General features: G+C 44.5%; 1 protein-coding gene across 3 annotated transcripts in view; it reads left to right on the top strand.

Moving 5' to 3' along the window:
- Positions 1-547: 547 nt before the first annotated feature.
- TMEM131L (transmembrane 131 like) overlaps positions 548-16,194 on the top strand; it is a 169,548-nt gene continuing 153,901 nt past the window's right edge. For 2 of the 3 annotated variants that reach the window (XM_054484842.2, XM_054484843.2), the window contains exons 1-3: positions 548-765; positions 1,452-1,522; positions 7,392-7,435. In XM_054484842.2, the coding sequence (XP_054340817.1) occupies positions 642-765; positions 1,452-1,522; positions 7,392-7,435 (239 nt within the window). In that variant the 5' untranslated portion in view covers positions 548-641. The remainder of the gene's footprint in view (positions 766-1,451; positions 1,523-7,391; positions 7,436-16,194) is intronic. The other variant, XM_063664215.1, reaches the window with a different exon arrangement.

Consider the following 16,194-nt stretch of genomic DNA (forward strand, 5'->3'; position numbering starts at 1 on the left):
GAGAGCTCTTTTTATTCTAAATTACAGACTTTGCAGCCACCGGATATCCTCGCTGCATAACTGGCAGTGGCCATGTGGCTGCACTCGCGTTTCCTGACAACCACTGCGTTATTTCCACTAATATCCTGTGTCCAAGGCCTCTCGCTTGGCGACTCCTCGTTCCCACCTCCACCGCCACCTCTTCCCTCGAGGGTAATCTCTCGACCGTGGCCCAAGCGCCTCAACAAAACGGCAACCACCCAAAAGTTCATGAAAATGCACTTGGCAAAAGTGGGCCGCTAGTCCCCGCGGACAGCTCTAAGCGACCCCGTCCCAGCCGAGGAAAGCGCCCGGGCCCCGCAGAGAGCGCGCTGCGGGGCGGGCCCGCGGCCATGTGCTCCGCGCCGGGGCGGGGCACCCGCGGGTTCGCATTGTCCACTTTCCCCCGCACCCCGCCGCGTTCCGTCCCTCCCTATCTGTGGCGCACACGCGCTCAGAGCAAACGGCGCGCCCGGGGCTGGAGCTGCAGCAGCTGCGGCGGCTGCGGGGGTGGTGCCGGGCGGGGCGGGGCGGCACGGGGGCGGGCCCGGGGCGAGGCAGCTGGGGCGCCAGCGAGCTAGTGGCGAGCGCGGCGAGCACCGGAGAGGAGCGCGAGCACCAGCATGGCGGGGCTCCGACGCCCGCAGCCCGGCTGCTACTGCCGCACCGCCGCGGCCGTGAACCTCCTGCTGGGCGTCTTCCAGGTCCTGCTGCCCTGCTGTCGCCCGGGAGGGGCTCAGGGACAAGGTCAGCCTTGCGCCGCTGGGCTCGCTCTGCCTCTCCACCCCGCCCCCGCTCTTTCTTTTAGGGAACTGCTGAAATCTATAAGAGGGCGAGGGGAGGAAAGGGAAAGGGGCAGGAGAAGGAAAGAAAGCTGTTGCAATTCTCCGCTGATAGCATTTTCTGACCACAGCGTCCCCTCCCGCGCCCCTCTGCCCCGTACAGCTGGAGAGCGGGGCAATCGCGGGGCTTGGGGACCGCTAGCCGCTCGCGCCCTGGAGCCTTTGTGCACGGGCCCCTGCGCCCCGGGCGCAGCCCCCGCTTTGTGTGGCGCGCGGGTGCCCCGCCGCGGTCCGGCTTCCTGCAGCTTTGTTCCCCCGAGCCTGGCCGCCCAGGGTCCACACTCCAGATGCCTGGGCTGCGGAGCCCGGAGTGCCTCGTGGGGTGTCTTCACTCCCATTTCGTCCCCCCGCCCCCCCAAGCACGAGCACCCCGAGCCTGCACGCTGTCGCCTTCGCGTCCGAGGGGCCGCCGGCTCACACCCCACCCATTGTATTTTTATCCTTGGCTCGCCCCTCGGATGGCCTCTGTTCCTAGGAGGAAAAAGAGACGTGTTTTGGTGAGGCGGGGGGCACGGAGGGACGATAGGGGAAACAGGAAGCGTTTCTTTAGCGTGCATTAAAAACGTGGTGTATTTTTTGGTGTTCCTGCAGCGATTGAGCCCTTGCCGAACGTGGTGGAGCTGTGGCAGGCAGAAGAAGGGGAACTCCTGCTGCCCACTCAGGTGAGGACGACCAGGTGACAGGGCGGCTGTGGGTGTATGAGGGAGGAGAGGCGGGGAGGCCGCCGGTCCTCCCCACCCGCTGTCCAAGCGGCACGGGCGTTCGGGCCACTTTGCAAGGCAAATAAACGTTAGGGGCCGAGACTGAACACCTGGCAACGGTGGCCTTCCCGGCTCCTCCCACGCCATGTGACAGGGCGTTAGGCAGGCCGGCCCCAAGTTCAGAAGGTGGGAACCCAGGCTACCTCAGCAGGGAAGCAGCCAGCGGTCTGCTCGGCCGTGGGTGTCCTGGGTGCACACTGTTCCCTAAGTGAGCTGGTGCTGTGTGGATGGCAAGTGGCTAAGAGGTTGAGGACAACAGGAGTATTGATTTCATAAATGTTAGAGTGGTATTTGCCATTAGCGTTAAGTAGCTTTGGGATGAAGATGTGACTTTAAAGGATTGTCATCTTGGATTTTCTCCAAGTGCCCTTAATTCCTGTTAAAATACACCCACTTAAGATCTTGAATTTCAGGTTTTTTTCTCTATATGATGATATGATGATTGCATGTAGAAAAATAATTACTGACGTTTTATTGGGAAACTGTAGCATCATAGAGGGTTTATTGCTGCGACAGATACAGTACTGCAAAGCTTTTATCTTTAACTTTTACAAGAAATTCCCATTGACTGTAAAGTGTGCACATTTAAATATAATATTGTTGACTGCCTTTCACCAGTAACGGTAGTGATCCAAAATGCATTTTTTGGGTGGGAGTGGCTTGAATTATAAGGAAATATTTAGCTTGTGTGCAGTACTTTTTAAGATGTTCATTACTTCCCACGTTGGTGGCAGCACTTAATTCTGTGTTGTGTCTTGCGGCTGTTTAGAAAAACAGGATGTCTAGCTATAACTTTACCGGAGAGGCTGTCCAGTTTTACATTTCAGTTTTCTCCCTCCTATGTGAAACATTCAGAGTGCTGGTTTTGAGATATTTGGAATATTCATTTTGATCAGGGCTAATGAATAACAGCTTCAAGGCAGAGAGGTGATTTTAGAGGAGAATTTTCCTGGACCCTCCTTGAAGGCCAGCAGCCTGAATGAGACAGGTCTTTTGAGAAAGGGCCCCATCAGGATAAGGAGCAGGTAGTTTTTCCTTCTCCTAAAAATTTATTCCCAAATGGATTTATTTCCCCGATTTTAAATAATATACATATGTGTTTTTGAAGGTTTGGAAGATACAGAAAGATAAAAAGAACAAAATAGAAATCCGTTGTATTCCTACTGCAAGAACGACATTTAATGCAATGTATTTATTTAAAAAAAATTATGTTTTTGTATATCAGAGTTGTTCAACAGTGGCACTGGTAATATTTTGGGCTAGAGAGTTCTTTGTTGTGGGGGCTGTCCTGTGCACTGGGAGATGTTGAGCAGTTAGCATCCCTTGCGTCTACCCACTAGATGCCAGCGGCACTCACTGCTGCTTCCCCCTCTCCCCCACCCCCTCCTGATTTTGACATCTAAAAATGTTTCCAGACATTGCTAGATGTCCCTGGGGAGCAAAATTGCCGTGGTTGAGAAGCACTGGTGTATATCTATGTATATGTATTTGCATTTTTGCTCAATTATAGTTTCTACCTCTTACTGGCTAGTGTTGGAAGCCAACCCAGACTAAAAGGAAAGTAAATTATAGATGATTGAGTCTAGTGTTATATACTCTCATTTGTTAGAGTGTTAGTTGAAGATTTAGTAGGTGTGCTCAGAGATGGAAATGTCAAGGCCTAAATAATTATTTTATTTATGGGCTCAAAAGTTATTTTATACAATTCTTAATTTCTGGTTTATTTGTATAATACAATTTGTTTTGATAATAGATGTCAGAATTCAGAAGCTGTCTGGGATATTCAGTATAGAGGGATTTATAACTAAGCTATTTTAATCAAAGCTATAATGAAAGTGAAACTGGTATTCAAAATAATTTTCTAAATACTTCATCCATATCTCTACGTATACCTTTTAGAAACTATCTTGCCCTGCTTATACCTGGGCCAAGGGTAAGGGAGATACACACACACACACACACACGTGTGTGTGTGTGTATATATATATGTATCTCATAAGCTACAGAGAGTTTTGAAGAAAGTTATTTTAAATGAATTATTTTCAAAGTATTTTGAATTTTTTCAGCAAAAATTCCCTCATATGTGTCAAACGGAGTCTGTTGAAAAGAGAATATTTATAGGTGTTAATTTAAATTTGAGGGTTTTCTGCTTAATTAACCAGTACATTGGGTTTCTTTCATGCAGGAAGACTGAAAGATGGCTTCAGAGGCTAAGATTTGTCAGTAGTAGATGAAATAGGAACTTTAGAGGATGCAGCATTAAATAAAATACAAGCCCCAACACTTTGGAAGGCTGAGAGGGGTGAATCACCTGAGGTCAGGAGTTTGAGACCAGTCTGACCAACATGGAGAAACCCCGTCTCTACTAAAAATGCAAAATTAGCCAGGCGTGGTGGTGCAGGCCTGTAATCCCAGCTGCTCGGGAGGCTGAGGCAGGAGAATTGCTTGAACCTGGGAGGCGGAGGTTGCAGTGAGCTGAGATCGCACCGAAGCACTCCAGCCAGGGCAACAAGAGCGAAACTCTGTCTCAGAATACAAACAAACAAACAAACAAAAAAAACAGTTAACATATTTGCCAACACTGTTTGTACAGTTATTTATTTTGGATGTGTCTCCTGTTGATTAGGTCTTTTTTTTTTTTTAAATGACGGGTCTCTAAGTGATCAAGACTAACTTACCATTAGTAAAACCATATATGACAACTAAATTGTTATAAACTGTCAGAACCTCTGGCCAGGTCTCCTGGGTTTGAATCTCAGCCCTATCCCTTTTTAGCTCCATAAATTCACCTGTTTGTCCTGTTTTCTCATCTGCAAAGTCTGGGGAATTATGGTGCTGGTTTCAGAAGACTTTGAGAAGATTAAGTGCCTGGAACTTAGTGAGCACCTACTGTAGCTTACCTATTATTTTAGTGGTCCCTGAGCTGACTGGTAGACTTGGTCATTGGAGAGCATGAACAGCTTTCTTGTTTTGAAAGGTCTGAATAGTACAGATAACTCAGCACTATTGTGTGCTCTATGATTGTAAAGTTGTACTATTCATATCTTTTTGTTATATACTCTCATGTCATAAAATCATTTGGTGTAGGAACATACAAACTGTATATCCATGGTGATCATGTTGGTCAGGCTGATCTTGAACTCCTGACCTTGTGATCTGCCTGCCTTGGCCTCCCAAAGTGCTGAGATTACAGGTGTGAGTCACCGCGCCCGGCCCATGTCTTCGTTTTTCTCCTTTGTCTTGTGCATGTCTTGTTGCCTTAACTGGGTTCTCCTTTGAGGGGCTGGGCTTCTAAGGGTTGGTGCCCTGCTGTGGCCACAGTGTCCTGCATACAGTAGACATTCAGTACTGCCCATGAAGTCGTCCTAGTGTGGGAGAGGCAGTTATCAGTGTCTTGCCCAGTTCCCCTATTTATGAGGTTGTCTAAGTCTGCAGGTAACAGGTGGAATGCCTTAAATGTTGATTTCCTAGTATTGTTTGACAATCACATTTTAAAAAATCAGTTCTAGTTGCAAGAAGGGCAGTCTAGAATCTGTTCTTTCAATCCATCCAGACTTCTTTGAGAAGAGAAGGCTCACTCCTGATGCCCCTTGGTTAGCAGGTTTGGGAACCAGGGACAGGTGCTGAGTAGGAGCAGCTGTTACCTGATACAGAATCATGTTGCTAGGCAGGGCTGGGCAGGCTTCAGTGCTCCACTACCCTTATTTGTTCATTTAGCAAAGATGGACCTTTGGGGCGGGCCCAGTTAGGTCTCCAGAGATACAGTGATGAATAAGAAAGAATCTGCCTTTAAAAATATCAAGTTTATTTTCCCGCATCTTAAGTCAGAGGGTGTAGATAACGGAAATTGGTAGAAAGTGAAACGGGAAATGATACACTGAGATTCTGAGTTTTTGTTATCACAGGTACTGTGTTATGTAATAGCATCTTGCTCCAGTGAATCATTGACCAGTATTTGGTAATCTTTTTGTCATAGAGATTTATTTTTGGTTTAATCAACTTCCATCAACATTAAAAAAATAATAACTAACATGGGTTGGGCACTTCTGGCATCATTTAAATGCTTTATGAGTATTAACTCATTAACACACTAAAGACTATGAAGTTTACAGATGATGAAATTGAGGCACAGAACAGCGAAATTACTTGGCTCAAGGTAATAAGAAAGTGACAGTGCTAGGATGTTAAACCAGTAAGTGTTTAACTATAGAGCCCAAGTTTTTAGCCATTACGTATGTTGTGTGAGTTTCACTACAGTTTGACCAGAAAAACACTATTATGGTGGTAAAGTTTCTGTGTCTGAGGGGAAAGCATGTCACGTTCTATTTTGATTTAGAAAAAGTTGCTTAGTGAAGTTCCCATAGTAGTCATATCCACATGTAGTTAAGAAACAGCTGACTTGTACTCAGCTCTGCAGATGTTTATTGAGCACGTACTGCAGGCCAAGCAGTGCTTTAGGTGTCAGGGATGTTGCAGTAGACAAAAAAAAAAAACACCTGCCCTTGTGATGCTTGAAGTCTAAATGGAAGCATAGCGATAGACAGTAAACAGAATAAATTTTAAGTAATTTAGTCTGTTCGAAGGGCATACATGTTGTGTGGTGGCAATGTGGGGTGGTGATGTGAGTTGTGGTTTTAAGAGGTCAAAGTGTACCACTCTGAAAGGGCAATATTTGAGCCAGTCTTTGAAAGTGGTGAGAGAGAACAGCCAGTGCAAAGGCCCTGAGGCGCTTCCCAAGAGGCAGTGGGGGAATTACATGCTTTTGTCCCTGCCCTTTGTGGTTGGCAAGATCAGACTGGTAATACCCTGGGACCACAGTCAAGTGCTGAAATATAGGAACTGAGAGAAGAGGCACCCCGCTTTGGAGAGGTTGGCTAAGGCTTAGGGACAAGGGAAGCCTTAGAGATCTGCAGCAGCAAGTGTGTGCCTGGAGCCTAGCCCAGAGCCTTGTCTGGTAGACAGTGAAGTTCAGTGTTTTCCCTCGGACATTTTAAATTGGAGCCCAGGTGCCTGCCGCAATGTGGTTGTAGGGGTAGGAGGGCTGGGTGTGTCAGGGCCTGTGTGCTGCATGCTGTTGAAGAGCTTGGTGTGCATCTGACCAGTTGGAGGGAGCCATCGTAGGTTCTTGAGCAGGGACTGACATGATGACATTGAGTGCTGGGTCCTTATTGTGTGATAAGGGTGATAAGGAGTGAATGATATGAGGAGACTGGTCTGTGCTGCACAGAGTGCGATGGTGCACAGGATGGTTGCAGGCAGCAGTCTGCAGGCAGAGGAGAAAGCTGCATTTGTCTTCTAATACAGCCGGGGCTACTGATGGTGTGGGCTGCTGTGTTGGAAGAAAGGACAGGTAGGAACTGGGTTTCCTGTGAGTGGGTAGGTCTTTCTGGTAGGAGGTGAAGGGAAGAGAGCAGTGCAAGATGATTATAAGATTTGCCCAGGGGTGGCCGGGCACAGTGGCTCACGCCTGTAATCCCAGCACTTTGGGAGGCCGAGGCGGGTGGATCACAAGGTCAAGAGTTCGAGAGCAGCCTGGCCAACACAGTGAAACCCTGTTTCTACTAAAAATACAAAAATTAGCCAGGTGTGGTGGCAAGTGCCTATAGTCCCAGCTACTCGGGAGGCTGAGGCAGGAGAATTGCTTGAACCCAGGAGGCGGAGGTTGCAGTGAGCCGAGACCGTGCCATTGTACTCCAGCCTGGGCGACAGAGCGAGACTCTGTCTGAAAAACAAACAAAAACAATGGTTAACACATGTTCTTTTTCAATAGGGTGATTCTGAAGAGGGTCTGGAGGAGCCTTCTCAAGAACAGAGGTAAGGAAAAAATGGGGGTGGAAACCTGCATGCTGAATGTCCCTGCCCACTTTGGGTGCTCTCTGAAGTCTCAGTATATGTCCATGTTTATGTATTTAGTATTATCTGTAATACGTCTTTCTCTTTGGCATTTGTCGTATCTATACCCTCTAATACATTAATACGATTTTGTTTTAAAATAAGGTTGTTTAGAAAGCTGTTAGAAATAGCCCCTCCTTTGCCACTCACCAATTTCACTTTTTCCATGGTGTGCTTGTGCCCTCCCTCTTGTTTATAAACATCTGTTGAGTGCCAGGCACCGTGCTGGGTGCTGAACATGAAACACAAACAAGACCTCTGTTTCGTGTCGTGGGCAAGTAAGACTTTACTGTAAGTAAAATAATTATGCTTATGACAAGAGCTATCAAGAATTAGTTTCCTGTGGTAGAGAATAATGAGGTGGATGGGGTGGTCAGGTGAGGCTCCTTTTAGGAGGTGACATTCCAGCTGAAGCCTAGAGGAAACAGGAGCGGCCACACAGCAGCAGGAACAGTGCTTTGGTCGGAGGGAATGGAGGTGCAAAGGCTCTAAGGCTGGAGAAGCCCTGCTGGCGATCCAGGAACTTGGAGAAGGCCAGTGTGGTTTGTAGGATGGTGAGATAAGGTATGTAGGCCTTTAGAAGTCGCCGTAAGGAATTTGGGTTTTGTTTTTAAGTGTGGTATGAATTGTTAAAGAATTTTAACCAGGGGACTGGAATACAGTGGTATGATCTTGGTTCACTGCAACCTCCGCCTCCTGGGTTCAAGCAATTCTCCTGCCTCAGCCTCTCAAGTAGCTGGGATTACAGGTGTGTGCCACCATGCCTGGCTAATTTTTATATTTTTAGTAGAGATGGGGTTTCTCCATGCTGGCCAGGCTGGTCTTGAACTCCTGACCTCAAGTGATCTGCCCGCCTTGGCCTCTCGTAGTGCTGGGATTACAGTGAGCCACTGCACTCGGTCCTGTGAATTCCATTTTTAAGAGAATACCATGGGGCAGTCTTGGTCACTTGTCAAACTGGGTCCCTTAGAGGTACACGAAGACACTCTAAGTGGTGTATAAGTAGGAGGATAACTTGCAAGGACTAGGCTTCCAGATCCCCAGGGTGTAGGTATCTCCTAAAGCTGATCTGAGTTGTAAGTTACCATTTTCCACCTCTGCTTTCACAATCTCTTTTCTCCGCTTTACAAAAGAAAGCTGTATCTTTCACCCAGCCCCAATCCCGCTGTTCGCTTCATCTTGGGCAAAGAGGCAATTTGAAATATTGGTGTTTGTTAGGAAAAAGTGATCCACTCTGATTAGTTGACAAATTAATAACTTTGGTGGTTTTCAGATCGTTGCTTTTAGTAAAATTGAAGGAGGATCCGATGAATTTAACAACTGATAGATCATTCAAGTTACTTTCAATGATAGCTCACTGTGTGATTTTTAGATGAGAACACTGAGGTAGTTTAGAGAATTTACAGACAGTGCTGTATTAAAGCTGTTTCAGTACTTACAAGCTTTTTCAGTACTTACATTTAAAAAAGTTAAAAAAGAAAGGATTAAGTTGATAAAAAACCTGTCTCATTCAAGTAGTAGGTAATGTTCACATGAACAAGTTGGGGGGAAAACAGCTCTGTTCATCTCATTAAAGGATGCATTTTCAATAAGATTTTACTTTCTATGTTTAATTACCTATCAAAATTTTTAAAACTTGTTGGTTTGATCAGTTGTATTCAGTCGGCCCTCTGTATCTGTGACTTCCGCATTCGTGGATTCAGCAAACTGTGGATCAAAAATACTTAGAAAAAAAAAAGTATCTGTACTGAATATGTACAGACTTTCTTGTCATTATTCCGTAATACAGTATAAAAAAACTATTTACATAGCATTCACATCGTATTAGGTATTATTAGTAATCTAGAGATGATTTAAAGTATACAGGAGGATGTGCATAGGTTATATGCAAATACTGTACACCATTTTATATCAGGGACTTGAGCATCTTCAGAATTTGATATTCTTGAGACGTCCTAGAACCAATCCCTCAGGGATTCGACTGTGCTAATACAAAATGTATTGATAACTTTTTTTGTTTTTGGAAACAGTGTCTCACTCTGTTGCCCAGGCTGGAGTGCAGTGGTGTGATCTCCGCCCACTGCATCCTCTCCCTCCTGGGTTCAAGTGATTCTCCGGCCTCAGCTTCCTGAGTAGCTGGGATTGCAGGTGCACACCATCACGCCCGGCTAATTTTTGTATTTTTAGTAGAGATGAGGTTTCACCATGTTGGCCAGGCTGGTCTTGAACGCCTAACCTCAGGTTATCCACCAGCCTCAGCCTCTCAGAGTGCTGGTATTACAGGCATGAGCCACCACGCCTGGCCTGAATTGATAACTTAATTCAGAAGAAAAAAAATTAATATTTAGACCTTATGGTCATAGGAAAAATGTTTTAAAAACCTGAAATTTCAATTTATATTTATAGTCTTATAGCAGAAGGCTTTGAACATAAATATGTATTCAGTTAAAATTCCTTGGGTAGGGCAAGGCGCAGTGGCTCACGCCTGTAATCCCAGCACTTTGGGAAGCCGAGGTGGGCGGATCCCGAGGTCAGGTGATCAAGACCGTCCTGGATAACACAGTGAAACCCCGTCTCTACTAAATACACAAAAAATTAGCCAGGCGTGGTGGCGGGTGCCAGTAGTCCCAGCTACTCGGGAGGCTGAGGCAGGAGAATGGCATGAACCCGGGAGGCGGAGCTTGCAGTGTGCCGAGATCGCACCACTGCACTCCAGCCTGGGAGACAGATTCCATCTCAAAAAAAACAAAAACAAAAACAAAACAAAACAAAAAATTCCTTGGGTGACGTGGAATAGAAATGAGTTCACGGAGGAAAAGGAACAACATAAAATATCCAGCCATGAAGTTTATTTTTGTATTTAAAAAAATGGGTAATGGTAGATATCATTTCAGTGGTATTTAGATTCCATTGAATTTATTTTAAAAAGGGATTGTGAGTTTTATTAAAAATGCCAGTATGTACAGTGTGGCAGAGATTACATTTTTACAGCTGGTAAACGCCCACAATTGTAAATGTGATGCAACTTAAACATCCTTTTTGGGTGTATGGGAGCAAGAAAAATTGAGGAATGTTGATATCAGGGTAGGGGGTTGGAAGTGGATGGAGGGAAATGGAACATTTTGAGATATGTTCTTGAGGCGGGACAGATCCTTTACTTGTTGAATTTGTTGTGGAGTGTGAGGGAAAGAGAAATGGAGAGAGAGCATCTAGATTTTGGCTTAAATGTCTGGAGAGATGGTGATGACTGTGCCGGGAAAGGATTTAGTGGGAAGGAATCAGGAACTGTGTTCGGCTGCCTCCTAGGAATCTCAGACTTGATATGACGTGTCTACAGGGAGATGGCAGGTAGAGAGTTGATACCACTCTGGAGCTCGAAGGCCAGGGCTGCAGACCCAGGTGTGGGTGTGCGCAGCCCATAGAGAGCTGTGTTGCATGTGCCTTTGTATTTGTTTTCTTGTGTAGATGCAGTTCTCTTCATTCTTATTGTTTAGAACTAGTTTCTTTCTTTTTGCCAGTTTTTTCAAAAATCAAACTTTAAGGTATTCGTAGATTTTGTCCTTATTGGTCTTTTCACACAGCATCAGATTATCAGAATGAAAGATGTGGGAATGAGGGAGAACAGTGTCCTTTTTGACGATGACTTATATAAAAAAAAATTTTACATCATGCCCGTGTACTTGCAAGCATATATATGGATGTATGAATATATACATGTGTATAATCTATGTACTTTTTTATTTATAAAAATGAATTAAAGTTTCAGAAAATAGTACTCTTGTTGCCTGCAATGTATTCTATTTTCTGTTGCATTTTCTTTTATCACCTACTGGCTTTATTTATTTTTTGGTAACATCTTGATTGAGATGTTGTTCACATAGCATATAATTCACCCATTTAAAGTGCACAGTTGGTTTTCAGCATATTCAGAGTTGTATAACTGTTACTACAATCAATTTTAGAAGAACATTTTGTTTCCCAAAAGAAGTAAGTGCCTTACCCTTTAGCCATCAACCTCCAATCTCCTATCCCTGCCTGGATTCATTTTAAAACTCAGTACATCATAGTTTACAGTCTGATCAGCCTTGATTTATATGTTTTATCTTCCTGATATGAAATATTCCAGTATTTTGCTATTTTACCTCTACTTTTTAAAAACTTGACTTGCAAACCTCTTTGTTTCTTTTGGCTTTTTTTGGGTTGAGGTCTGTTCCTCATGTGTAAAGAAATGATCATGATGTGGGTGGGATGCTGCTTTTAAAAACCTTTGTGTCCATTTTTTGAAAATGCAGATTCTGAAACTGTCTCCAAGAATTAGCTCTGTAAGTGTAATGTTTTGTGATTGGTAAATTAGTCACCTACATACTTACTATTCATTTACCTTCTACCTTCTTAATTTTGTAACTTCCCCAAAACCCACCTTATTTCTTGCTACTTTGAAAACTTTTGCTTTAGAGTAGATTTAAATTTACAGAAAAATTACAAAGATAGTACAGAGACGTCCTGTATACCCCTCACCCAGTTAACCCTAATGTTAATGTCTTATATTACCGTGGTACATTTGTCACTGAGAAACCAACATTAGTATCTTACTGTGAGCTAAACTCCACACTTTATTCACATTTCACTAGTTTTTCCCTAATGTCCTTTTTGGAGGCAAGTCATTAAGTGAAGTTGAGCTTCACCGACAGAAATTATGTGAAATTCTGTATGGGAGGTTTGTCAGTTCTCATTTATTTATATCTTGTGAGCTCATGGATATTTATACTTTGGGTTATAATCCAATATTAGGTTTGCCCTGCTGTTTTAATGTCATTTATCCTTAATCTTATTTATGAAGTTACTAACATTTGTTTACACATTTTTCAAACTTTATTATGATTTTAATTTTAATAACTGCCCCACGATACCAGCTTAATGATGGTCAGGTGGACTTAATAGAAGCACCATTTATCATTTCCACAAAATGAATGCATTGTCTCTTAAGAACCCATACAGAGGAGTCACTACTAACTTGGGACTTGAGAAATAATTTGACTGTAAGACAGTCTTTGCATGTTCCCCAAATGTAAAGGAAGCACTGATGTCTATCACTGGACAGAAAGAATCTGAAGAGTGAGGAGGTCTCTGTTTTACTGGCAAGACTGCCCAAGGTGGGGCTGGAACGGGACCAGTGTGAATTCTGGGCAGGAGGCTTCCTAGAGCAGCTTGCCTGTTACCTCAGTCTGGGAAAGCTTTCAGGGTAATTGGCCTCATTGAAGATTTTGTTTATGTTATCCTGCCTTCATCTTCTGTAGATGCTATGTAATTGTATTTGGTCGAAAGCCAAAAAAGCAATATTTGAGAAACATTCTTCCCTCTTTCCTCTTCCTCCCCATTTTTCCCTGGGTATTCTCAAATATCAACAGTAATATATTCCTTTGCTGAGAAAGATCATTTTTGGGAATTCAGTGATGAGAGCAAAGGGGAACTGACTTCAGCTCTTACTAGAATTGAATGCTCTGGAAAGCATGTCTGGCTCTCTGTGTATATCTCTCTCTGGTAAGCCTTTTTTGAGTTATATTTGAATAGCAAAAGTTTAAGCATTGACAATGTATGAGTAGTATATTCAGGTTTTAAAATGCTTAGAAAAATCATAAATACTGTCTAGGTACAATGTCTGTGAAAGCTTTTTTTTTTGGTGTTTTTTTGTTTTTAAAATGTACTTTTATCTGATTAGTAGTAACAGCAGCAAAATGTGTTCTTCTGAAATAGTTTTAACACCAGTGAAAGGTGGATCTTTGGAGCCAGAACATGAAGAGAATCTCATTGTCCTGTCAGCAACATACTGGAAGATATAATTGCAGACAAGAACGACTTAATCTTTGGGGACACTCGCTTTTGGCAGTGAAGGATCTCAGAGACCCCACAGGGAGTGGAACTACTTCTCACTTTTCTTTGTTATTCAGAAATGGATGTTCCGGGCTGGGCACAGTAGCGCATGCCTGTAATCCCAGGACTGTGGGAGGCCAAGGCAGGCGGATCACCTGACGTCAGGAGACCAGCCTGGCCAAAATAGTGAAACACTGTCTCTACTAAAAATACAAAAATACGCCGGGCGTGGTGGCTCACGCGTGTAATCCCAGCACTTTGGGAGGCCGAGGCGGGTGGATCAGGAGGTCAGGAGATCGAGACCATCCTAGCTAACACGGTGAAACCCCGTCTCTACTAAAAATATAAAAAATTAGCTGGGTGTGGTGGCGGGCGCCTGTAGTCCCAGCTGCTTGGAAGGCTGAGGCAGGAGAATGGCGTGAACCGGGAGGCGGAGCTTGCAGCGAGCCGAGATCGCGCTACTGCACTCCAGCCTGGGCGACAGAGCGAGACTCCGTCTCAAAAGAAAACAAAAAAAAAAAAACAAAAATAAGCCAGGCGTGGCAGCACGAGCCTGTAATCCCAGCTACTCGGGAGGCTGAGGCAGGAGAAGTGCTTGAACTCAGGAGGTGGAGGTTGCAGTGAGCTGAGATCGTGCCACTGCACTCCAGCCTGGATGACAGCAAGACTCCGTCTCAAAAAAAAAAAAAAAAAAAAAAGAAATGGAAGTTCCTTCCCTGTTTATAGGATCTCACATTTTTTAACCTGAAGTATCTCCCCAGGGTTCCACTGGGGACCTTCCTATCTTCCCACCCTGTCATCTCCCTAGGTGACCTGGCCTGTTCTGTTGGCTTTAAAAAAATTTTTTTTATGGCTACATAGCAGTGTATATATTTGTTGCTCTGTTGGCTTTTTATATACTCTCTATATAGAAGGAAGTTGAACATGGATCGTACCTTCTCCCCAGAGTTCTCCTTTAGCTTGCAGGTGCCACAAAATGACTGTGTCCTGAACTGAGCTCCTGGGCTTCTTGCTGTCCCCAGTTCCTGTGCCTGCCGTCACGAGGTGTGGTTGAGTCTTCCCGTGGTCTCCTGTCTCCATTCTGTAGCCACCCCATCCTGTTCTTCTCATGTCCGTCTGCCTACATCCTTTCCTGTCATCCCTTTGAAGAACAGCCTTTTACGGACTGCACTACCTTGGGGATGAAGTGCAGGGTCCTGAGCATGGCATCAGTGATGTAGAAGCCCTTTGGGGACTGAGGCCTCTTCAGCCTCTTCCTCCAGTCTCACTTTCTGGTCATTCACCTGGGCTCTCTTTTTTTGCCAAAACACTCTTCTATTCCCCAGCCATCTCCCTCCGTCCTGCTTTCCATAGCACCCTGGCACTTATCTTAGCACAAGGCCGTTACTCCTCTGTTTGGAAATTACCTTTCTCAGGGTACCCAAGTTTCTGAGTCTCATGCACCTGTCTCCCTAGCACCTAACCTCATACCTGACACCTGGGTGAAGAGCTGAAGGAATGGGTGAAGGGCTGACAACTGGGTGAAGAGCTGCGGAAGGAATGCAAGCTCATGCTTTTACATTTAAACCTTTTACATTGATTACTTGTTATGTTTTGCACGTTCTCCATGTTCAAGCCTGCAAACCATATTTGCCATTGAAATAACAGGACTAGTATTTGTGTTAGAGGCTGTATTCTTTTATTTTTAGTTTTATTTTTTGAGACAGGGTCTCACTCTGTCACCTAGGCTGTAGTGCAGTGGCATCATCTCAGCTCACTGCAACCTCCGCCTCCTGGGCTTAAGGGATCCTCTCACCTCAGCCTCTTGAGTAGCTGGGACCACAGTCACCCGCCACCATGGCTGGCTGATTTTTGTATTTTTTTTGTAGAGTTGGGGTTTCACCTTGTTGTGCAGTCTTGTCTCGAACTCCTGGGCTCAAGTGATCCACCTGCCTTAGCCTCACGAAGTGCTGGGATTACAGGTGTGAGCCACTGTGCCTGGCCCAGAGACTGTATTATTATTATTATTTTTGAGATGGAGTCTCACTCTGTCACCAGGCTGGAGTGCAGTGGCGTGATCTCGGCTCACTGCAACCTCCATCTCCCAGGTTCAAGGGATTCTCCTGCCTCAGCCTCCTGAGTAGCTGGGACTACAGGCAGGCACCACCACGCCCAGCTAATTTTTGTATTTTTAGTAGAGATAGGGTTTCACCATGTTGGCTAGATGGTCTTGATCTCTTGACTTTGTCATCTGCCTGCCTCGGCCTCCCAAAATGCTGGGATTACAGGTGTACACCACCGTGACTGGCCGAGGCTGTATTTTTATACTGAGTTTCTGTAGTTGGTGTGTTTTTTTTAAAGAGGATGGGTTATTCACTCTATCCATGTGTAGCCTCATGGTACCTTCTACAGAGTCCTGTGGGCCCTCGGAGCTTTGCAGAATGAATGCATTCAACCATGGTCTGTGCAGCCATAACAATGTAAAGTAATTTTTTTGACTGTTATAGAGCTCATAATTTAGGTGTTCTCCTTAATATGATACAGATTTTTAAACAGGGTTCTTGGTATATATTAAAATTGTATTCAAGCCACAGAAACCTTTTTTTTAGGTGAAAAAATTGTGAAATTTTTAGCAAAGCTTTTGACACTTATTTATATAGTTATTTAGCCTTCGGTTGAAATAAATCAGAAAAATAGTACAATAGGATCAGAATACTAATTTTGGTTTTCATTGAAATTTTTAGTTCCTAAAAACTTTTATTTCATTTATTTTTTGAGATAGGGTTTTGCTCTGTTGCCCAGGCTGGAGTTCAATTGTGCTGTCATAGTGA

This window comes from Pongo pygmaeus, chromosome 3, assembly GCF_028885625.2.
Source record: "Pongo pygmaeus isolate AG05252 chromosome 3, NHGRI_mPonPyg2-v2.0_pri, whole genome shotgun sequence".
NCBI lineage: Eukaryota > Metazoa > Chordata > Mammalia > Primates > Hominidae > Pongo > Pongo pygmaeus.